This window comes from Hippoglossus stenolepis, chromosome 5 (assembly GCF_022539355.2).
Source record: "Hippoglossus stenolepis isolate QCI-W04-F060 chromosome 5, HSTE1.2, whole genome shotgun sequence".
Taxonomy (NCBI): Eukaryota; Metazoa; Chordata; class Actinopteri; order Pleuronectiformes; family Pleuronectidae; genus Hippoglossus; species Hippoglossus stenolepis.
Genome location: NC_061487.1, coordinates 28,926,404 through 28,952,748, shown reverse-complemented (window position 1 = coordinate 28,952,748; position 26,345 = coordinate 28,926,404). Strand labels below are relative to the sequence as shown.

The 26,345-nt window shown below is 41.7% G+C and overlaps 1 protein-coding gene across 1 annotated transcript; it reads right to left on the bottom strand.

The window, feature by feature from the left end:
• Nucleotides 1–283: 283 nt before the first annotated feature.
• On the bottom strand, nt 284–25,820 carry LOC118109201 (sodium channel protein type 4 subunit alpha B). The gene is made up of 30 exons (XM_035156112.2): nt 25,573–25,820; nt 22,563–22,740; nt 19,924–20,058; nt 19,703–19,821; nt 19,365–19,454; nt 18,750–18,878; nt 18,256–18,341; nt 17,526–17,771; nt 16,393–16,456; nt 14,531–14,672; nt 14,230–14,437; nt 13,913–14,139; nt 13,183–13,254; nt 12,991–13,089; nt 12,564–12,920; nt 12,273–12,468; nt 11,922–12,118; nt 11,719–11,776; nt 11,053–11,207; nt 10,762–10,935; nt 10,373–10,495; nt 10,001–10,279; nt 9,108–9,161; nt 8,574–8,711; nt 8,357–8,458; nt 5,151–5,421; nt 4,384–4,960; nt 4,098–4,242; nt 1,469–1,546; nt 284–1,295 (listed from the first exon to the last, which is right to left on the bottom strand). Exons 1-30 carry the CDS (start codon nt 25,656–25,658, stop codon nt 1,143–1,145), a joined length of 4,938 nt encoding a protein of 1,645 aa, XP_035012003.1. The 5' UTR covers nt 25,659–25,820; the 3' UTR covers nt 284–1,142.
• Nucleotides 25,821–26,345: the final 525 nt, after the last annotated feature.

Below are 26,345 nucleotides of genomic sequence, written 5' to 3'. Positions count from 1 at the left end.
TGACATCACTATGAAGTCAGGTAATGATGTTTTTTTTAATGTTTTACAGCTGATTTGACCAATACTTATCATCATATGGTATAAATGACATATTGATGACATGATCATTAAATGGCATCATTATAACATTAAAAAGTTCTTATTGATTGATTGGTTGGTTTGTTGATTGATTGATTGATTGATTGATTGATTGATTGGAGTATAAACAGCATTGATCCTCTGATGAATGACAGCCAGTTAAATAAAGACGTAACATTTTTTCAACAACAACTGAATTCATCTATTTGTGCTTTGAGAGTAAAATGTTTAATGAAATAATGGGTGTTTTTATTGGACAGAATATAAAATATATATTTGATTAATATCAAACATGTGACGTATTAATGTTCTTTACCTCCAGTTAGCATCACAACAGCATCTGTTATAATCAAGTGGGTCAGTGGACGATCGTTAGTATTGTGACGTGACATCAATCTATAGATTATGATTAAATCAGTTCTCATTAGAACAACAGGAAATGACAGAATTTATTTTAGAAAACAATGTTGCAATTATGTGTTTAATTGTGTGCAACACGTTAGCATTGTCACTGTGAACATGTTAGCATGAAAACGTTAGCATTGTCACTGTGAACATGTTAGCATGAAAACGTTAGCATTGTCACTGTGAACATGTTAGCATGAACACGTTAGCATTGTCACTGTGAACATGTTAGCATGAACACGTTAGCATTGTCACTGTGAACATGTTAGCATGAACACGTTAGCATTGTCACTGTGAACATGTTAGCATGAACATGTTAGCATGAACACGTTAGCATTGTCACTGTGAACATGTTAGCATGAACACATTAGCATGAACACGTTAGCATTGTCACTGTGAACATGTTAGCATGAACACGTTAGCATTGTCACTGTGAACATGTTAGCATGAACACGTTAGCATTGTCACTGTGAACATGTTAGCATGAACATGTTAGCATGAACACGTTAGCATTGTCACTGTGAACATGTTAGCATGAACCAGGACCTGAAGAAGACATGTACGAAGGGAGGAAACAGGACAAAGATGAATCATTACATCATTAGACGACTCCCTCAGCTTCTAATCTGACAGGTAGAAAGTCGCTGTAAAGCTCCATCTTAAACAGCTGCAGCGCCACCTGCAGGCTCTGCTGTCATCTCGTCAGCAGCCCTGTCCTTCAGGAGGTGCTTCCTGTAAGCCTTCTGGATCACTGCGGCCGCCACCTCCTCCTGTTTCCTCTGCAGGGTGCTGCTGATTGGTTCGTATGACATCTGTCGGAAACAGTGATGAATAGAGAGTGAAGTCATCTGCGTAAGTGAAACTCATGTTTCGTGATGAGTATTAAATATTGTTAGTCTGGTGCTTCACTGTTCATCTTTGTAATTCTACTGCACAAGAATAAAGAGAAACATGCAAACGTTATCTTCAAAGACTAGAACAGAACCTTGGACACGTTATTGATCGTGAACCTTTCCTCCATTCGGGCTGTGAGAGTGTGTGTCTGTCCTCCATCACCAGATATCTGCACACACACAACACATGATGGTAAAAGTTAAAAGTTATGGAGAGTTAGTCATAATGTTACCTGGGCAGTGAGATCAAACAGGACGTACACACAGTGAATCTTGTATATAACAACACAATACAACACAACACAACACATACAACACAACACAACACAACAATACAACACAACACAACACAACACAACACAACACAATACAATAGAATACAATACAATACAACACCATACCATACAACACAACACAACACATACAACACAACACAACACAACACCACACCATACAACACAACACAACACAACACAACACAACACATACAACACAACACAACACAACACAACACAACACAACACATACAACACAACACAACACAACACAACACAATACAATACAATACAACACCATACCATACAACACAACACAACACAACACATACAACACAACACAATACAACACAACACAACACATACAACACAACACAATACAACACAACACAACACATACAACACAACACAATACAACACAACACAACACAACACCACACCACACAACACATACAACACAACACAACACAATACAATACAATACCACACCATACAACACAATACAACACAACACAATACAATACAATACAATACAATACAATACAACACAACACAACACACCATACAACACATACAACACAACATAACACAACACATACAATACAACACAATACAACACAACACAACACATACAACACAACACAATACAACACAACACAATACAACACAACACAACACATACAACACAACACAATACAACACAATACAACACAACATAACACAACACAACACAATACAACACAACACAATACAACACAATACAACACAACACAACACATACAACACAATACAACACAACACAACACAACACAATACAACACAACACAACACAACACAACACATACAACACAACACAATACAACACACACCACACCATACAACACATACAACACAACACAACACAATACAATACAATACAATACCACACCATACAACAAAACACAACACAACACAATACAATACAATACAATACAACACAACACAACACAACACAACACCATACAACACAATACAACACACCATACAACACAATACAACACAACACAATACAACACAACACAATACAATACCACACCACACCATACAACACAACACAACACAACACAATACAATACAATACAATACAACACAACACAATACAACACAACACAATACAACACAACACCACACCACACCACACAACACCACACCATACAACACATACAACACAACACAACACAATGCAATACAATACAATACAATACAAAACAAGACAAGACAAGACAAGACAACACAATACAACACAATATAACACAACACAATACAATACAATACAATACAACACCACACCATACAACCCAATACAACACACCATACAACACAATACAACACAACACAACACAACACCACACCATACAACACAACACAACACCACACAACACCACACAATACAACACAACACAACACAACACAATACAACACAACACAATACAACACAATACAACACAACACAACACAACACAACACCACACCATACAACACAACACAACACCACACAACACCACACAACACAACACAACACAACACAACACAACACAACACAACACAACACAACACAACACAACACAACACAATACAACACAACACAACACAACACAATACAATACAACACAACACAACACAACACAATACAACACAACACAACACAACACAATACAATACAACAGAACACAACACAACACAATACAATACAACACAATACAACACAACACAATACAATACAACAGAACATTATCAATCAATCTGATGGTGGTGGTGGACCACGATCGAGGTGGCAGCTGATGTTGGATCCTGATGGCGGCAGTGGACAATGACTGTGGACGATGGTGGCATCCGATCCTGATGGTGGATCCTGATCGTGGTGGATCCTGATCGTGGTGGATCCTGATCGTGGACTATGATCACAACTACACTGCTTGATATATAATACGTCTCCTCAGATACTCGACCATTACTGACAATAATCCATCAGTTCATTGACCTTCAGCTACAAAGTGTTTATTCTAATCAAAGCTGTAAATACTCTGATGTCTCTGATGTTCTCTGTTCCACGGGACATCTGTTCACTTGTGTCCGTCCTGGGAGACGGATCCTCACATGTGTCTCTGAGGTTTCTACCTTCTTTACCTGTTAAAGGTTTTAGTAGTTTGACTCTTGTTGAGGGTTAAGAACAGAGGACGTCTCACCTTGTTAAAGACCATGAGACAAACTGGCATTTGTGAATATGGGCTATACAAATAAAATGTGATTGATTGATTGATGACAACACAACACCACACCACACCACACCACACCACACCACACCACATAACACAACCAATGCAACGCAACGCAACACAGCACAACACAATACAACACAGCAAAACAAATTCATTCTATTATATATAATATAGTATAAAAATGTTACCCTGGCTGTGAGAGCAGACAAGACGTCCACACAGAGAATCTTGTCCCCAGGAAGCAGAGGAAGGTCCATGTGGATCAGTTTGATGGTGTTTGGTTTGGGAATCCTCAGAGGATCCTGCAGAGCGTCGCAGAAGTCCGACAGCTGACTGTAGGCACCAGGAGACAGAGGATTTCTGCTTTAGTGACCAATCACCTCATCTCATCTGAGTTTTATGATCATATGCTCAGTGTTGAAGTTGAATCAGATCAGATGAACATATTATTTTGTGTGCAGAGCTGGGACTCACCTGTAGGGGATGATCTGTGAGGTGTCGGGGTCAAACCTTCTCCAGGTTTTATAAAACATTTGCAGATCCTTGTCACTCGGCGTCTCTGTGTCGTACATGTTCAAGGTCTCCATGACAACAGCCGTGTACAGGAGGACCACCAACAGGAGGGACAGGGTTATGTAGGAGGTGAAGAAGATGATGCCCACAGTCGGGTGGACACAGTCGCCACTGTCCGGGTCACAGTCCGGTGGCGTGTTTAGGATGGGACTCAGCACGTGGTCCCATCCCACCATCGTGGTGATCGTAAACATACAGATCATGCTGTTCAAAAATGTCTCAAAGTTAAACATGTCGTTCATCCTCGCATGAGCAAAGCTTAACATGCCGAAGACAGAGAAGGTGAACATGAGGAGGAAGAGGAGGAGGCAAATGTTGAAGAGGGCAGGAAGTGACATCACGAAGGCCAAAAATAATCTCCGGATCCCCCGCGTATAGGGAACTAGATGGATGATCCGAGTGATACGAGCCAATCGCAGAAGAGTAAATATCTTGGGGTGGATGAAATAGAACTGCATTATGTCTGAGAGAAGAAGACCTGGAAGGAAGGAAGGAAGGAAGAAACAAAGATTAACTCGATGTACTTTTGTTCCTGGCAACATTTTATTTCCTGTGTACATCCCCAATGCATCATGGGAACTTTACAATCATGCTCAAAGAGAACATTCAATAGCATTTTGACATAGGAGCAGAGATAATTACATCTCCATGGAAACCTGTCGACTTACCCATGATGGAAATGAAAATGACCACGAAGTCAAGGACATTTAAGCAGTCGCAGAAGTAGTGATGTCTGAGAGCGATGATCTTCAGGAGGAACTCAGTGAGGAAGATGATGATGAAGACAAAGTAGATGCCTTCCAGAATTATTTCTTTCTCTTGGCTCTGCTCGTCCGTCTCCACCATCAGAGTCACCGTGTTCAGGCAGATCACAATCACCATGACGACCTCAAAGGAATGTTTGGTCACCAGGTCAAAGAGACGAGCCTGGCACTGGTTCTGGAGGGAAACAGGAAGTTACACCTGAGGACGCTTCACAAACCCTGAGTAGACGAACAGGTTGAGATCTTTTGAGAATAAACGAGGTTGATCAGAAAGCTGATGAACCGAGACTCTGATGAGTCGTCACATTAAAAAAACCACAGCAGGTCCTGAGGTGAAGGATGTTTGATAGAATACAGGAGAACATTCTGTGAGACAGGTGAAAACTAACCTGGTTATTTCTGTTTATTCTTTTCGCCATCCAACTATACAACTCTTCCCTGTCAGACACTCTGAGTCAACAGACTGGACTCATTACAATGCCAGCAATATCTGCACATATCCAAGCTTGCACTAAATACTCAATGTACAGAACGCACATATTTCATATTTTATTTATATGCTTATATTTCTACCCTGCATGGAGCTATTGTAATAAACACAATTTCCCCCTGGGATCAATAAAGTATTCTGCTTCAGCTTTTACAGTGTCTGTGAACATGACAAACATCATCACACACCTGTGATCACACACCTGACATCACACACCTGAGATCACACACCTGAGATCACACACCTGAGATCACACACCTGACATCACACACCTCACATCACACACCTGACATCACACACCTGAGATCACACACCTGACATCACACACCTGACATCACACACCTGACATCACACACCTGAGATCACACACCTGAGATCACACACCTGACATCACACACCTCACATCACACACCTGACATCACACACCTGAGATCACACACCTGACATCACACACCTGACATCACACACCTGACATCACACACCTCACATCACACACCTCACATCACACACCTCACATCACACACCTGACATCACACACCTGAGATCACACACCTGACATCACACACCTGACATCACACACCTGAATCACACCTCACATCACACACCTGACATCACACACCTCACATCACACACCTGACATCACACACCTGACATCACACACCTGACATCACACACCTGACATCACACACCTGACATCACACACCTCACATCACACACCTCACATCACACACCTGACATCACACACCTCATCACACACCTCACATCACACACCTGACATCACACACCTGACATCACACACCTCACATCACACACCTGACATCACACACCTCACATCACACACCTCATCACACACCTGACATCACACACCTGAGATCACACACCTGACATCACACACCTGACATCACAACCTCACATCACACACCTCACATCACACACCTGACATCACACACCCTCATCACACACCTCATCACACACCTCATCACACACCTGACATCACACACCTGACATCACACACCTGACATCACACACCTCACATCACACACCTCACATCACACACCTGACATCACACACCTCACATCACACACCTGACATCACACACCTGAGATCACACACCTGACATCACACACCTCACATCACACACCTGACATCACACACCTGACATCACACACCTGACATCACACACCTGACATCACACACCTGACATCACACACCTGAGATCACACACCTGACATCACACACCTGACATCACACACCTGAGATCACACACCTGAGATCACACACCTGACATCACACACCTGACATCACACACCTGAGATCACACACCTGACATCACACACCTGACATCACACACCTCACATCACACACCTGACATCACACACCTCACATCACACACCTCACATCACACACCTCACATCACACACCTCACATCACACACCTCACATCACACACCTCACATCACACACCTCACATCACACACCTCACATCACACACCTGACATCACACACCTCACATCACACACCTCACATCACACACCTCACATCACACACCTGAGATCACACACCTGACATCACACACCTCACATCACACACCTCACATCACACACCTCACATCACACACCTGACATCACACACCTGACATCACACACCTGACATCACACACCTCACATCACACACCTCACATCACACACCTCACATCACACACCTGACATCACACACCTCACATCACACACCTCACATCACACACCTGACATCACACACCTCATCACACACCTCACATCACACACCTCACATCACACACCTGACATCACACACCTCACATCACACACCTGACATCACACACCTGAGATCACACACCTCACATCACACACCTGACATCACACACCTCACATCACACACCTCACATCACACACCTGACATCACACACCTGACATCACACACCTCACATCACACACCTCACATCACACACCTCACATCACACACCTGACATCACACACCTGACATCACACACCTCACATCACACACCTGACATCACACACCTCACATCACACACCTCACATCACACACCTGACATCACACACCTGACATCACACACCTCACATCACACACCTGAGATCACACACCTCACATCACACACCTGACATCACACACCTGACATCACACACCTCACATCACACACCTGACATCACACACCTCAGATCACACACCTCACATCACACACCTCACATCACACACCTCACATCACACACCTCACATCACACACCTGACATCACACACCTGACATCACACACCTCACATCACACACCTCACATCACACACCTGACATCACACACCTCACATCACACACCTGACATCACACACCTCACATCACACACCTGACATCACACACCTGACATCACACACCTGACATCACACACCTGACATCACACACCTGAGATCACACACCTGAGATCACACACCTCACATCACACACCTCACATCACACACCTCACATCACACACCTCACATCACACACCTCACATCACACACCTCACATCACACACCTCACATCACACACCTCACATCACACACCTCACATCACACACCTCACATCACACACCTCACATCACACACACTGAACTCACGTGAGGTCGAGGGACACTCGGACGTTTCGTGGAAAACAGTTTCTTCACACTGATAGAAAAGTTCTGCTGCTCGTCCGTCATGAAAAAATGTTTCCCTCCAAAGTAAAGACGAGACATCAAAATTAACTTAACATTCAACAGCTACTGTGTGTTTGTGTGTGTGTGTGTGTGTGTGTGTGTATACAAGTGTGTGTGAAGTAACAGTGTTGATACATATCTTGTGTCTCAGCTGATCCAGTGATTTGATGAAGAGTCTGATGAAGAGGTTGGAGGTGAAGAAGCAGCCGATGATGATAAAACTGATGAAGTAGACGTACATGTACACATTCGACTCGTACACCGGCTGAGACTCGATCTACAAATACACACACTACTATGTAACATATATACATATATAACACATACACACAGACACTAGTACAACATATATAATACATATACCTACACACACAAGTATATATATATATATACACACACATATAACACATATACACAAACTATATAACATATATATTTGGGCTGTCAAACGATTAACATTTTTTATCAGATTAATTAATAATCTGACACTGACACTCGTGTGTGTATATATATTATATATATATATATATATATATATATATTATCTACACACAAGAGTATATAACATATATACACATATACACACTGAAACATAGATACATATACACTCACACACTGACACACACAAACACGTACACACCAACACAGACACACACACAGACACACACAGTACCTGTCTGGCATCCACTGCAGAGGAGATAACTTCTAACCATCCATTAAAAGTTGCCTGATGGAGAACAACAGAACTTTAAAGAAAAACTCTGAAGTGATTGTTGTGTTGTGTGATTGTTTACTGATTGTTGTGCTATGTGATTGTTGTGTGATTGTTGTGCATGCTGTAATCTCACCACCGTTAAAGAAAAACAACCTGGACCCATCTATAATCACGAAATATAAACCACTTTCAAATCTTTCATTAGCAAAGTACTTTTTGTATAAAAACAACTGCGTGAATGTCTTTTAACTCACAGTATTTACGACATTTTAGCTTACGAGATCTCACTGCTGATTTGACACGATTGACCCTGATATCGTGATTCAAAGTCTCCGTTTTCAGTTGGTTAGGCGGATCCTGAGCTGGTTCACATCCTTTCATTTCTCAATTGGTGGTTTTAAATCAGCACAAACAAAAACTTCCTCTGGGGTTCCACAAGGGTCAGTACTCGGATATTTGAACATATCACTCCTGTACTAAAATGTCTCCACTGGCTTTAGGTACAGACACACAAACAACATCAAAATCCTGTCAGTAGTTTTCAAAGCACATAATGGTTTCGCTCCACAGTATATTTCTGACTCACTGAAAAAACCCGGTCAGACCTCTCAGATCAGCAGAGCTGTTCTATCCGTACACAGAATCAGATCCAGGTCTGGCAAAGGCGCCTTCAGTTACTATGACGGTGTTCTCTGGAAAAAGCTGCCTGTTGACCTGAGGTCCGTCACATCTGTGTCAGTTTTCAGTTCCCTCAGGCCTTTGCCTGATGTATTCTCTCAATGTGAAGCACATTGAGTGTCTCAGAATTAAATGTACGATTGTTGTGTGTTTTGCTGAACGTTCTCACTCACCACCTGCAGCAGTGACCGGTAACCTGCTGCCACGTTGTCGAAGTGTAACTTTTTGTTCTTCCAGCTGACGTCGGAGAAGTTTTCGTGGATCAGAGACAAACAGTCAGATTTGTTGTTCACCTCCTCAGGTAAAAACTGCTCTGTCGCATTGAAACAGTGATAGAACTTTCCAGCAAACAGATTTACTCCCAAGACGCTGAAGATGAGCCAGACGAGGAGACACACCAGCATCACATCACACATGGACGGAAAAGTGGCCCCCAGGGTGTTCAACACCAGCTGCAGACAGACAGGTGGACACAACAAGTTAGTGGACCACTGCAGCTAACATGCTAACATGCTGTGTGTCTGTGGTTAAAGTGGATGTCTCACCCTCAGGCCCTGGAAGCGAGACAGGGCCCTCAGGGGCCTCAGAGCCCTCAGAGTCCTCAGAGACAGACCTGCTCCCAGTTCAGAATATCCCAGCATGCCAAGGGTCAATGGCATCAGAGATACCTGGAAGACAAAGCACTCCTCGTGATGACATCATAAGCAGTTAGTAGGAAGTGTTTGTCTGTGTGTGTGTGTGTGTGTGTGTGTGTGTGTGTTAGGGGCTTACATCACTGAACAGACCTGATTGGTTGAGCACTCTAAACAAAATCGGTCTTAACTTTATGTCGATTGTATCACACGTTTTGATTACGAGTTATTACTGTTGCTATGGTTACCTGCCAGTTTATAAAGCCTGATTCACTAATTAGACCAATATTCTGCGTTCTTACAGATAAGATGAGGAAGTCCAGCCAGCACCAGACACTGGTGAAGTACTTCCTGAATCCGAGGGCGATCCACTTAAGAAGCATCTCGAGGAGGAAGATGAAGGTGAACACCTGGTCGGCTTTGTCCAGAAGCATCTGTACGAGTTGACGCTGCTGCAGGTGAACATCCTCCAATACCTACACACACACACACACACACACACACACACACACACACACACACACACACACACACACATACAGGTGAGGAGACTGGACAAAGTGATGATTATGATGAAGATGAAGATGATTTACCAGAGCTGCACTGCTCAACAAGATGATGAAGATGATAAAAGCGTCAAAGTATTTGTGTTGTGTGATGGAGAAACAGACTCTCCTGAAGTTAGACCAGACCCTCCCTGAACCCTGGGACGTGTCTATGTCCAGGAACGGACAGCAACGGTAACAACCTGGAACAGACAGACTGATCAGTGTGTGTGTCTGTGCATGTGTGTGTCTGTGCGTTGTGTCTGTGCGTGTGTGTGTCTGTGCATGTGTATGCGCATGTGTGTGTGTCTGGTGTGTGTTTGTGCATGTGTATGCGTGTGTGTGTGTGTCTGTGCGTGTGTGTGTATGTGTGTGTCTGTGCATGTGTTTGTGTGTGTGTGTGTGTGTGTGTGTCTGTGTGTCTGTGTGTCTGTGTGTGTGTGTGTCTGTATGTGTGTGTGTGTGTGTGTCTGTGTGTGTGTGTGTGTGTGTGTGTGTGTGTGTTGTGTGTGTGTCTGTGTGTGTGTGTGTGTGTGTGTGTGTCTGTGTGTCTGTGTGTGTGTGTGTCTGTGTGTCTGTGTGTGTGTGTGTGTGTGTCTGTATGTGTGTGTGTGTGTGTGTGTGTGTGTGTGTGTGTGTGTGTGTGTGTGTGTGTGCTGTGTGTCTGTGTGTGTGTGTGTGTGTCTGTGTGTGTGTGTGTGTGTGTGTCTGTACTGTCACAGCAGCAGTCTTCAGGTGTGTTGTTTCTTGGAGTCTTGTTTTCTTCATCCTGCTGAACAGACTTTGTTGTTTATTGTGTCACGTGACCGTGGATTTTATTCACAAACATAAATATGTTTCTATGGTTACTGCTGGAATAAACATGAAGAAATCTGTGATGAGTTGAAATCGTAATTAATGAATAGAAACATGTTTACTTTTTGTTCTTCCTCTTCTTTTCCAGGCATGTCGAGTTCGACCTCAGCGTCGGCGACAGGGACCCTCTGGAAGGTGTATTTGCTGGTCTGGTTGCCATGGTTACTGCCAAGGGCCTTGCTCTCGGACAGGGGCTGGTCTGACGTCACAGAGGTCAAGCCCAGGTAATCCTTCTTGTTGTCTTCTTTACTGTTGACCACTAACGATAAAATATACAACCAGAAAAGACTGAACTCAGAAAGCTTCAGTCTTCACTAACCCTAACCCAAAACCTATATCAAGTGAACTCTAAAACCTACAGACCATAAGAACTTAATCCAGTGGTCAGAACCTGCAGGAATAAAAAGGCTCACCTTTGTGGGGTGGGATTATGGGATTCTTCTTCCCTACCAAAGTCCAAATATGCTCCAGTATCCAGGTCCTGGTCCATGCCACACCTGTTTTGATCTGGTCTACAGCGATCATCGGGTTGTTTTTGATTTTTTCTTTTGGAGCCACCAGATCATCACCAACCAAACTCAGCAACAAGACCAGGAAGAGATTCAGGACCTGAAACAAGACCAGGGACACAATCAGGACCTGAAACTGTCTGTAGCTTCCACTGACCTGCTGAGGATCAAACAAGGCTCAGTTCAGAGACTCACCAGCAGGTGTCCGATGACCAGAACCATTATGAAGAAGATCAAACACACGCTCGGACTAGAGACCTCCATGCAGTCCCACATGCTCTCGATCCATTCTCCACAGAAGATCCTGAAGATGAGAACAAATGCTTGGAACAAGTTGTTCATGTGCCAGCGCGGAAGCTGGCAGTCTGCCGCGATGCGACAGACGTGGTCTGTGTAGTCGTCCTGGAACAGCTGCATGCCAACAATGGTGAAGATGAAGACCATGGTCAGCAGAATGAGAGTCAGGTTCCTCAGAGCCAAGACCGAAGTCCAGATTATCTTCATCAACATGTGGAAGGTCGACCACCACCGGGCCAGTCTCAGCACTCGCATCTGTGGGACAAGGGACAGGTGAGAAGACATGTAGGCAGCCATATTAACCTGATGAAGATGTCATACTGACCAGGTCTACACCTGCCCCTGATACACCTTCAATGTCAGCCAATCCTAGCTCCACCAGACTGAGGGCGACAATGATGCTGTCAAAGACGTTCCAGCCCACCTGTAACCATGGCAACAGAACAATTACACAAGTTTCCATGGAAACAATCATCAACCTTCATCTCTAAACTGATAACAAAACAGGAAGTCTGACCCGGAAGTAACCGTATGGATTCATGGCCACAAGCCTAAGGAGCATCTCAACTGTGAAGATCCCTGTGAAGACCTGCAGAGGGGTTCAGAGGTCAGAGGTCAGAGGTCAGGACACTAAGCAGTTTCTGTCACAATCTGTTAGTTTGTCAAAGTTTAGTTGAGCTGTTTATTAGTTACTATTTTAAAGACGTGAACAAAAGAAATGAAAACATCACCATGACAAAGACGTGTTTGAATTTATTCTGACATCTCTCTAACTTCTGTTTCTCCAACACTCATTTCATTCTCAGGTTTTCTTTCTTTGATAGCGAGGAGAAGATGCCTTTTATAAATCGAACAGACAAACGTGTTAAAGTAGCTGATGAAGTTTCTGATAATGAAAATATAAACCTACTTGCTTCATTTATTACTGAAGTGATTCAGTCCTGCAGTAAAAAGTTAAATTCAAAGATGCAGACGTGTGTAAAACATGAATTATTTGGTCTGAACTCTTTCTTCCAGTTATTATTTGTAGCTTCAGGTAAAGTCTCTTTTCTAAAATCGATTATTCTGGTATGTAAGCACATTATCAAAGTCTGGATAGAATCAGCCTTGAGTAGTGGAACGTCTTAAGCTTCAAGTTGAAGTTGAAGCTAATTCAAACTGGACCTTTTCACTTAAGCCAGGATTAGTTTTGCCACTTTGATGGAATAACCCTCTGTTCTGTAGCTATGACGATCTCTAACACTGACCAATGATGTGACGTTGAACAAATATTCAAACTCCATCGTCATGGGATAATGCTCCATGGCCATGAGGATACAGTTGAGGATGAGGCAGATGACGATCACGAGGTCAAAGAACGGGTTCATGACGATGCCGTTGAGCCGTAGTTTGAGCCACCGCCAGCAGCCACAACAGTTCCACGTCCACACGGACAAACAACATGGAGGGGACAACCTCTGATCGTCCTGGGGCTCTGAAACACAACGTCACATTGTGTCTTTCTGAGAATCTTCACAACCTCAGTGATCCTCTGCTGTTCATTGAATGCATCACAGGCACCAACCTTCCTCCTCCTCCTCCTCCTTCTTCTTCATCACGTCCAGGATGTGAAGGAACTCTTCTTCTGTCCGTCTAGCCTCAGCGACGCCCGCCTTCTCCTGTTCAACCAACGCCATGGCAACCCCCGCCAAAACAAGGATGAGGAGGCAGAAACCGCCACAGAAGACGAAGAGCACGAAGATCACAGAGAATTTACCTGCTGAACGCATCATCTGCAGAGAGACAGGTGAGAGAAAGAGTGTGTGTTAGTGTGTGTGTGTGTGTGTGTGTGTGTGTGTGTGTGTGTGTGTGTGTGTGTGTGTCACCTGTTCTAACAGGTAGTCCCAGGTGTCGTGTGTCATCAGTCTGAACAGACTCAGCAGAGACGAACCAAACCAGTCAAAGTTGGTGAGTCCGTAATCTGGATTAGTGTCCGTCCTCAGACAGATGTAACCAGGGGGACAGGCCCTGAAGATCATGTGAGGTTAAACACGAGCAGTTATAAGATAGTTTTGGATAGAACCTCTGGATAGAGATTGAAATTGATAGCAACCACGGCCTGATAGTTTAGGAGACATCAATTAAAAGCCCTGCAGGCAGAATATCAGGCGTATATGAGCACACCTTCATGTGAGACACTATATTTAACATCGCTCCACTCCCAAGATACAGGTTCTAGAGTCTGTAAGAGTAGAACAGTAGGTGGAACCTTCAGCTACCAGGCTCCTCTCCTGTGGAACCAGCGCCCACTCTGGGTTCTAGAGTCTGACACTATCTCTACATTCAAGGTTAAACTTAAAACGTTTCTCTTTGATAAAGTTCTGATATAGTTCTGGATCAGGTCCTGAAACATCCCTTAGTTATGCTGCTGGAGAACTCCCATCATGCACTGAGGGAGAATTCGCATCATGCACTGACGGAGAACTCCCATCATGCATTGAGTACTTCCCTCTCCTCACCCCTCAGTCGAGGCAGACCCCCCTGATATCAGGCCTATAGACTACTGCCCCCCCTCCTGGCAGGTCTACCTGCTGCTGCCCTCCGACCTCTGCAGCTCATCCAGAAACCAGCAGCTCCACTGGTCTTTAACCTGAGTTCACTCACACCACTCCGCTCCCTTCACTGGTTACCAGTGGCTGCATCCGTTCAAGACTCTAGTACTTGGTACCGTGCTGTGAACGGATCGGGTCCAGTCTACATCCAGGACATGGTCAAACGTTACACCCCAGCCCGTCCACTCCGCTCTGCTTCGGCCAATCGGCTTGTTGCTCCCTCACTATGAGCTAAACACTCAACAACATCACGACTGTTTGTTGTCCTGGCTCCTAGACGGTGGAACGAGCTCCTCATGGACATCCGGACAGCAGAAAGTTTACACATCTTCAGCCGCAAACTAAAAACACACCTCTTCTGACTACACCTTGAATAACATTTTAAAACTAACAATTTAGTAGCACTTAAATGGCACTTTGTAGTTTAGCTTTTTTGAAGAAATGGTACTTTCTTGATTCTTGTTGTTCTGGGTTTGTTCCCTCGTGGTTGATGCACTTATTGTGAGTCGCTTTGGATAAAAGCGTCAGCTAAATGAAATGTAATGTAATGTAATGAATGTATATTATGATTTGATGTTATGCGAATAAAACTGAATTGAACATTTAGTTTGAACTGGGATGAATTGATTAAGGGGATCAACATCAATGAAGTGTGTCATGGTGTTTATTGACCCTGATGGACTCAACAGTTATATAAAGAGTTTTGTGATTTAGCCAGGTAGTCGAGCTGAAGACGGTTTTCTTCATCTCCTCCCTTCATCTCTCTCTTTCTTATTTATCCACCGTTATAGTTCACTTTTCACTTTGTCTGATGAGGAGCAACGATCTTTGAAGAGGTCGACAAAGTCACTGAGATGCTTTCAGAGTTTCCATATGAAACTGACTACACAAGTAAAACTCATTTCTGAGCACAGCTCTGAGTTGGAACAGACAAAGTTCCAAGATTCAGAGGGACGATCAATGTGATGTTAAAATATCACAGGTGAGAATTTAGAAAACTCACAATTTGACCTCAGGGGGCGCTAAACCAACATGAGCTGTGGACCATGAGCTTAAATGATCAAATCTCAACTGAAGAAAACTCTGGGCAGATATTTGAATATATTTGAATTTCTTACAATACACACTCAACGTACCCGGCATCAGATCCGTTTCCACACTGCAGAGGATCACGGTGACCAGAGAGATAGTACTGGTTCTCTATTAAACAAACAAATAAACAAGCAGATTGTTACTTGTGCCCAGTAACAGGGTTAGAGTTATAGTTACAGTTGGAGTTACAGTTATTTATAGTCACAGTTACAGTTAAAGTTACAGTTACAGTAACAATTATAGTTAAAGTTAGTAACAGTAACAGTTACAGTTATAGTTAAAGTTAGTTACAGTTAGTTACAGCAGTTACAGTAACAGTTACAGTTACAGTTAAAGTTAGTTACAGTAACAATTATAGTTAAAGTTAGTAACAGTTACAGTAACAGTAACAGTTACAGTTACAGTTACAGTTAAAGTTGAAGTTAGTTACAGTTAGTTACAGCAGTTACAGTAACAGTTAAAGTTAAAGTTACAGTTACAGTAACAATTATAGTTAAAGTTAGTAACAGTTACAGTAACAGTAACAGTAACAGTTACAGTTATAGTTAAAGTTAGTTACAGTTAGTTCCAGCAGTTACAGTAACAGTTACAGTTAAAGTTACAGTAACAATTATAGTTAAAGTTAGTAACAGTTACAGTAACAGTAACAGTTACAGTTATAGTTAAAGTTAGTTACAGTTAGTTCCAGCAGTTACAGTAACAGTTACAGTTAAAGTTACAGTAACAATTATAGTTAAAGTTAGTAACAGTTACAGTAACAGTAACAGTTACAGTTATAGTTAAAGTTAGTTACAGTTAGTTCCAGCAGTTACAGTAACAGTTACAGTTAAAGTTACAGTAACAATTATAGTTAAAGTTAGTAACAGTTACAGTTACAGTAACAGTTACAGTTACAGTTAAAGTTACAGTTACAGTAACAATTATAGTTAAAGTTAGTAACAGTTACAGTAACAGTAACAGTAACAGTTACAGTTATAGTTAAAGTTAGTTACAGTTAGTTACAGCAGTTACAGTAACAGTTACAGTTAAAGTTAGTTACAGTAACAGTTACAGTTTTAATTAGTTATAGTTACAGTTTTAGTTAAAGTTAGTTACAGTTTTAGTTACATGTTACATGTTACATGATACATGTTACGTGTCAGTTATGATAAACTTGTCTATGACATCATCATCATACCATGACTGTTGATGAACTTGTGGAAATCAAAGTCGCTGCTATCTGTTCCGTTGTCATGGTAACTGATGAGGTCATTGTAGGTCCAGTTGCTATGCGACAACATCCAGACACATTTATGTCTCAGAGCTCCAAAAAAGAATTGCTGACCAATCACAGCCAAGACGCTGATGACCAACACCGTCGTGATGATGACACCAGCCAGTCTCTTCACTGATTGGACGAGAGCTCCGGCAGACGACTTCACACCTGGATGTGTTGATAGTTTAAACACACACACGTTTGTACTTTCTATCTTAGTGAGGACACTCATTGGAATAACACGTTCCCTGACCCCTAACCATACCCATCACAACTAAATGTCTAACCCTAAAACTAACCTTAACCTAACCTAACCTATCTATGACCATCCAACTAAATGTCTAACCCTAACCCTAACCTAACAGGTTTAACCCTAACCCTAACAGGTGGACTCAGGCGTTGTGCCATCAAGCCACTCACATTACCGCACCACCACCTCACAGATCAGTAGGCCCTGGCACCAAATCACAAAATGAACCCTGAACCCTGAACCATAACCATTACAACTGAATGTCTAACCCTAACCTGAGTCTTAACACTCAAACAGTCCGTAGAAGAAGTGAGGACCAGACAAAATGTCCTCCCTCTGTAGGTCTATGCTTCAAATGGTCCTCACAAAGGTGTAAGTACAGGAACACACACACACACTGACCTGGGTAAACTGCGATTATTTTCAGAGCTCGAGGAATCGTCCTCAAAACAGAGACTTTCTCCAGATCAAGAAACTCTGGAAGAAACCTGAAACACAGTCAACTTCCTCTTCTTCATCACCATCATCATCATCATCACCTTCATCATGGGATTCTCATGTTCTTATTTCACTGACAGAACAACTATAGTTTTTATAATTAGAGCAAGTTGTTCAGAGAATAAATCAGTTATTAGCAGTTAGTGAGTTCCCATGGCAACGTGATACACACAGAGGGGGCGGGGGTTACAGTGTTCAAATATACAAGTTTTATATGTTTTAGATGAATATGTGTATTTAGCTGAGGTGGTTTAAGATAAACAGACTGTTGCTGCTAAATTGAAACACCAACAACACAAACAACCACACACACACACACACACACACACACACACACACAGTCTCTCTCTCAGACACATTCAAAAGTTCTCTGGAGGAACTTTCTAGTTGATCATTACGCTGTGATGACGACCACAATGTCCAGCCAGTTCCACGGATCTCTGAGGAACGTGAAGCGTCCAACACAGAATCCTCTCGACATGATCTTTATGAGGACTTCAAACATGTAGACGGCTGAGAACACAAATCTGTGCGAATAAAAACATCATAGTTAAAATTATTACAAAAGTATAACTCCACCCACACTGATGTACTCTGACTAGGATCGACAGCTTAATTCTCCACATGGAGCTAATCGACTTCCTAACACCGACCCCTGACCCAGACGGACATGTAGACTCTGACAAGAGTCAACTGATTAGGGTGTTAAGATTTCAGCTGTAATGACGACAGCAGCCTGAAGAGAGCGCTAACTCGTGTCTGACTGAGTCATTCGTTTCTCTGTTCTCTTTCAGAGCTGAAACTTTTAGGTCACAGAGTTCAGACAATTTCACCTGGAGACAGAATTTCACTGTGAGATGACGTATTTGTGGACGATGGTCATGAGACAAACTGACACTTTTCTTGATTCTCAACTTTTATCTGTGATACAGTTTAATGTTTACAGACACGGTGTGTGTGTGTGTGTTGTGTCATGTTTTTGTGTTGTTTTGTGTATTGTTGGGTTGACTCACTCTGCTGTTCTGCTCCATGTTGGACGACCACTCATCATCATAAAACCACAGTTTGTTAGAATCGTCACCATGATGAACAAACGGAACAAAGTTTGACTTTTTAAGGATCAAAAACAACATCATGTGATCATCATGTGATCAGAGAAACAACACAAAAACATGGTCAGTGATATTTACTTGTTCTCAGTCAGACTGGACGTTATTCTTTGTTCAAACTAATTGAACTCGAGCTGAGACGACGACTGAGGAGGTCGACGTATTTAATGGTGAACATTATATTTATATTATTATGAGTGTGATTTGCTTGTTCAGGGTCACAGTGACATCATGAAGGATATGAATGAAGCAGGATCCTGATGGCGACGGTCCTCAGACAACTGAACGGACACAGCAGGAAACACGATGACTCCGCGTTAAACCTGTGGAGGACGTTTCCTTCACTGAGCACGATGAACGTCTGTAGACAGTGGTCACATGTCAAAGGTCACAAGTCAGAGGTCACAGGTCACACATCAGATGTCACACATCAGAGGTCAAAGGTCGCACAACAGAGAATCACCTTCTGTGATTGGTAGAAGGGATCCAGCTCCTCCAATGGGCAGTTGAGAAGCTCAGGGGGTGGGTCTCCGAGGATGTAAGGGAGGGGCTTCCCAGCCTCCAGGTGAGTGGCTTGTTTGTGCAGCTCTTTCTCTACCTGTCAATCAAGTTGTTGAATTTGCACACAAATGAAAATTATTCAAACTCAATGTTTACTCTTGCGGTGACTCTGGTCAACTACAAGTAAAACTGAGGGATTGATTGATTGATGTTTAAGTTCTTGTAACGCAGCAGGGTTCTGTATTATGAGGCGAGTTCAACATGTCCAGGAGGTCTGTCGGTAATCCAGCTGAACCTCACCTAACAATCACAGGCTAAGTGGTCACATGACGCTAGTTATCAACTCGCTAAGTCCACTCAGGTTTTCTTTCTCTCGATATGAGGGGGGGGGGGTTCCTGCACCAATCACAGACATGCACAGTTTGACTGACAGCAGAGCCTCAGATTTCACACCAAGATTCAAACTGTTGTATCATAAAAATCAGAGGAGAACAAACATCCAGAATAAAAGAGACAGATCCAGCTGCTAAATGAAGGAAGAACAGCTGGTAAAACATCTGGACTGTGTGAAGACGTTATTAATGTGCAAAATGTTAAATGTAGATTGAGCTTCTCTGCATCAGCCACAGTGAACAGGAAACAAGTGGAGCAGATGCAGTCTGTGGTTCTGGGAGCACTTTACGGGTCAGGCTGGTTCTGTTGGGCTCCAGCAGCTGACAGAGGTTCATCCTCTGAGGAGAGTCTAGATCTTTCAGAAGCTCATCAGAGGAGCTCAAAGGATCTTGTTGGTCTCTGAAGACCCTGGTCCTCCTCAGAGACTCGAACCATCCACACCAGCTCCACGGATCCGGCAGTTCGATCCCCAGTCTTCCTCATCTGCATGCCGAAGTGTCCTTGGGCAAGATGCTGAACCCCGAATTGCCCCTCATAGAACAAAAAGTGCTGCTAATAGATGCACCGTGTGAATGTGTGTGTGAATGGGTGAATGTAAAACTGTAAAGTGCTTCGGGTCATCAAGACTAGAAAAACGCTTTAACGTGACAGGAAACATCTCTTATGAACTGTGTCAGTGACAGATGTAGCATCCTTGAGTCTCTTGAAATTAAAATATAAAATATAAATTAAAGCTATTATTATTATTAGTGATGAGTTTTAACCTCCGGACGTTCTTCACTGTCACAGTTTCACATTTCATTGTTAAACTTTCTTTCATCTCTTCATATCTGAATCACGTGCACTCTCCTTCCTCTGTGAAACACAGTGCACGGGTTTGTGCTGCTGAACACGCCCCCTACAGGAGGGTTAGAGTTAGTTCAGTTAACATGAACTCAACAGATCTTAACCAGCTTTGAACTGTTTAACTTAAAGGGCCTGATCTACTAAGATATCAAATAAAGAGTGCTAAATTGCATGTGCATTATAACAGATTGCACTTTTGGTTGTTAGGCGTTTTATGGGTGATCTACTAGAAATAATTAGGGTCAGGGTAAATAAATAAATGATAACAGGTGCAAACATGGTAGAGGCAGTAGTATTTAAATGAGTGAGATCCGCAAGCGCAAAGCGAAATTGAATGCCATGGAACTGGAGGTGTAAGTGTAAGAGGCAAACAAACATGTTGAGCTACAGCAAAGAAATATTAATATAACTCAAAGAAACGCGTTATGGGAGAGAATCTGCGAGAAAGTAAATTCTGTGGGTAAAACAAAAAAAACAACCGATGAAATACAGAGAAGATGGAAGGACATAAGAAGAAGAACAAAAGTAAAAATAGCTCAGAATAAAACCTTGGCAAACAAGGCGCTCAGGCGCGACACCCAGGCGTCACAGCTCACACCAGGCAGCGGGTCAGCGCTGTATCTGGTGTGGCCATCAGTGCCCTGGCAAGAGGGATGGAAGATTGGTACAGGCGGTGGTGAGTCTGTCAATACAAGCGGTCCCAAGATGGAACAGCCGGGCAATGGGGAGGGAGGAGAGCGCATCGGAGGAGATAAACGCACTGGAGACAAGCGCAACTTGCGTAAATTATATCCAGTTAAAAATGTAATGTTGGCAAAAAGAGGGAAATAGGAAGACATGATGAATGTCAATGTTAATGTTTCTTTAGGCTTGAGGTAAATGTTCTGTTCTTTAGCGGCTGATGCTCAGTTTTGTTTGGCTGCAGCCATCTGTGTGCGACGCTGTGGCGATTAGTACCTACCTTTCAAACGTATTAAATATAGTCGCAGCCACAACCCCTGCAATTATTTTCAGGCTTTGTAAATCACAATGGGTGAAATTAAAGTATTTGCATCTACTCCTACCGATATTTTGCGCACTCGGGTAAAAACACCCGATAATGCATATTCATTAAGGCAACGTTCTAAATGGTCAGCGCATGTTATTCTGCACACTATCCTGGGTGTGCACGGTTAGTACACGTTTGTACACGTGCAAACCGTTAGCAGATCAGGCCCTGAGTCACTGAACCAGGGTTTGTTCACCCGAGTTCAATCAGAGCAGGTTGAACCAGCTTCGTAGAACAGAACCCTGGAGTCACCATTGTTTTATTTTTCTTTATCTATATATTTATTGATGAATGAAAGTTGATACGTTTCGTACGTCTTTGTTTGTCCTCTTCTGACGCTCAGTCTCCTTGGCTTCATGTCGTTGTTTGATGTCCTGCAGTGAGGCCGGTGTGAAGCTCCTGAAGACCTCTGTACCAACAGGGGGCAGCAGAGATGCCAACCTGGCATTTTGCAGCTCTGTTCGAACAGAACTGTCTCCTAGCAACCGCTTTCTGTGGGGAGAAGGACAACCATACTAGTGTGGAAATGGCAGATGCTGTCACTAACCATAAAACCACGAACCATAAAACCACTAACCATAAAAACCAATAACCATAAAACCACTAACCATAAAAACCAATAACCATAAAAACCAATAACCATAAAACCACTAACCATAAAAACCTCTAACCATAAAAACCACCAACTATAAAAAACCCTAACCATAAAAACCACTAACCATAAAAACCTCTAACCATAAAAACCACCAACTATAAAAAACCCTAACCATAAAAACCTCTACCATAAAACCACTAACCATAAAAACCCTAACCATAAAAACCTCTAACCATAAAAACCTCTAACCATAAAACCACTAACCATAAAAACCTAACCATAAAAACCTCTAACCATAAAAACCACTAACCATAAAAACCACCAACTATAAAAAACCCTAACCATAAAAACCACTAACCATAAAAACCTCTAACCATAAAAACCACTAACCATAAAACCACTAACCATAAAAACCACTAACCATAAAAACCTCTAACCATAAAAACCACCAACTATAAAAACCTAACCATAAAAACCACTAACCATAAAAACCACTAACCATAAAAACCTCTAACCATAAAAACCACCAACTATAAAAAACCTAACCATAAAAACCTCTAACCATAAAAACCACTAACCATAAAAACCTCTAACCATAAAAACCACTAACCATAAAAACCTCTAAACATAAAAACCTCTAACCATAAAAACCTCTAACCATAAAAACCACCAACTATAAAAGCCCTAACCATAAAAACCTCTAACCATAAAAACCACTAACCATAAAAACCTCTAACCATAAAAACCACTAACCATAAAAACCTCTAACCATAAAACCACTAACCATAAAAACCTCTAACCATAAAAACCACTAACCATAAAAACCTCTAACCATAAAAACCTCTAACCATAAAAACCTCTAACCATAAAAACCTCTAACCATAAAAACCACTAACCATAAAAACCACTAACCATAAAAACCACTAACCATAAAAACCTCTAACCATAAAAAACACCAACTATAAAAAACCCTAACCATAAAAACCTCTACCATAAAACCACTAACCATAAAAACCCTAACCATAAAAACCTCTACCTCTACCATAAAACCACTAACCATAAAAACCTAACCATAAAAACCCTAACCATAAAAACCTCTAACCATAAAAACCTCTAACCATAAAAACCTCTAACCATAAAAACCACTAACCATAAAAACCTCTAACCATAAAAACCACTAACCATAAAAACCTCTAAACATAAAAACCTCTAACCATAAAAACCTCTAACCATAAAAACCTCTAACCATAAAACCACCCATAACCATAAAAACCACTAACCATAAAAACCACTAACCATAAAAACCTCTAACCATAAAAAACACCAACTATAAAAAACCCTAACCATAAAAACCTCTACCATAAAACCACTAACCATAAAAACCCTAACCATAAAAACCTCTAACCATAAAAACCCTAACCATAAAAACCACTAACCATAAAAACCTCTAACCATAAAAACCCTAACCATAAAAACCACTAACCATAAAAACCTCTAACCATAAAAACCTCTAACCATAAAAACCACCAACTATAAAAACCCTAACCATAAAAACCTCTAACCATAAAAACCACTAACCATAAAAATCTAACCATAAAAACACTAACCATAAAAACCTCTAACCATAAAAACCACTAACCATAAAAACCTCTAACCATAAAAACCACTAACCATAAAAACCACTAAACATAAAAACCTCTAACCATAAAAACCTCTAACCATAAAAACCACTAACCATAAAAACCATAAAAACCACTAACCATAAAACCTCTAACCATAAAAAACACCAACTATAAAAACCTAACCATAAAAACCTCTACCATAAAACCACTAACCATAAAAACCCTAACCATAAAAACCTCTAACCATAAACCTAACCATAAAAACCTCTAACCATAAAAACCACTAACCATAAAACTAACCATAAACTAACCATAAAAACCACTAACCATAAAAACCTCTAAACATAAAAATCTCTAACCATAAAAACCTCTAACCATAAAAACCATTAACCATAAAAACCACTAACCATAAAAACCTCTAACCATAAAAACCATAAAACCTAAAACCACTAACCATAAAAACCTCTAACCATAAAAACCACTAACCATAAAAACCACTAACCATAAAACCACTAACCATAAAAACCTCTAACCATAAAAACAACGAACCATAAAAACCACTAACCATAAAAACCACTAACCATAAAAACCTCTAACCATAAAAACAACTAACCATAAAAACCACTAACCATAAAAACCCCTAACCATAAAAAACCCTAACCATAAAAACCTCTAACCATAAAAACATCTAACCATAAAAACCTCTAACCATAAAAACCACTAACCATAAAAACAACTAACCATAAAAACAACTAACCATAAAAACCTCTAACCATAAAAATCACTAATGATAAAATGTAAATAATTTGATAAATGATTTTTCCGGTTAGTTTGGTCAAAGTACGTCCTGTGTTCTGATGATTGTTTATCACTGTAGAGAATTATACTATAATATTATATATACGATTATACTATAGATGTTTATACTTGATCAGGTGATTCCACACTCATCATAGGAAACATAGGTCAGAGGTCAAATCAACACAAGCACATGTTTCACTCTGTGCTTCTGTGTCAAACTGTAACTGAGACTGTAAATAACCTCCACATGTAATTGACGTGTTCAAAGTGACACGTTTGGTTCTTTAACGTGTTGTTGGTACTCACAGCTGTAGAGGGCGGAGTCTCAGCTGATTGGTTCTCTTCAGAACTTCTTCTCTCTCTCTCCAGAAGTCGAGAAACCAGGTCTTCATTTCTGCATCCACCTATCTCACCTCAGTCTCTGTCTGTCTCTCTATCTCTCACTGTCTGTCTCTCACCGTCTCTCTCTGTCTCTCTGTCTGTCTGTCTGTCGCTCTATCTCTCACCGTCTCTCTCTCTGTCTGTCTGTCTGTCTCTCTCTGTCTCTCTGTGTGTCTGTCTGTCTGTCTCTCTTTCTCTCTCTCTCTGTCTGTCCTCTGGCATCTCTCTCTCTTTTTATCTGCTCTTCCAGAGTCACTTGTCTTCTCAGTTGTGTCACTCTCCAGTGTGTGGTTTCTATGGTAGCAGCTGCTTGTGTCCTCAGTAATGTTGATGGAACCGAACCTCTGCAAGTTTCTTCTTTGTTTACATGTAGAGACACTGTTACACACACACAGATTCCCAGAAATGTTCAAACTTCCTGTCGAGAACATTATGTTCAGTGTGACACACACAATTGTTCTTCCGTCTTAATGAGGACATTTGTTGATGTAATTGTGGTGGCAGTTTCTGTTTAATAATGATACTCTATTGTATAATAATACACACATAACATTGTCTCTAGGAAAGTTCAACTAAAACACCTGCAGGTGGGCTCACCCCACACAGCCACCTAGTGTGACGTGTACAGAATGAGCACAGAGCACAGGAGAATCACTTCACTTATACAATCAGAAGCCCCTCCCCGCGAGGAGCCAAAA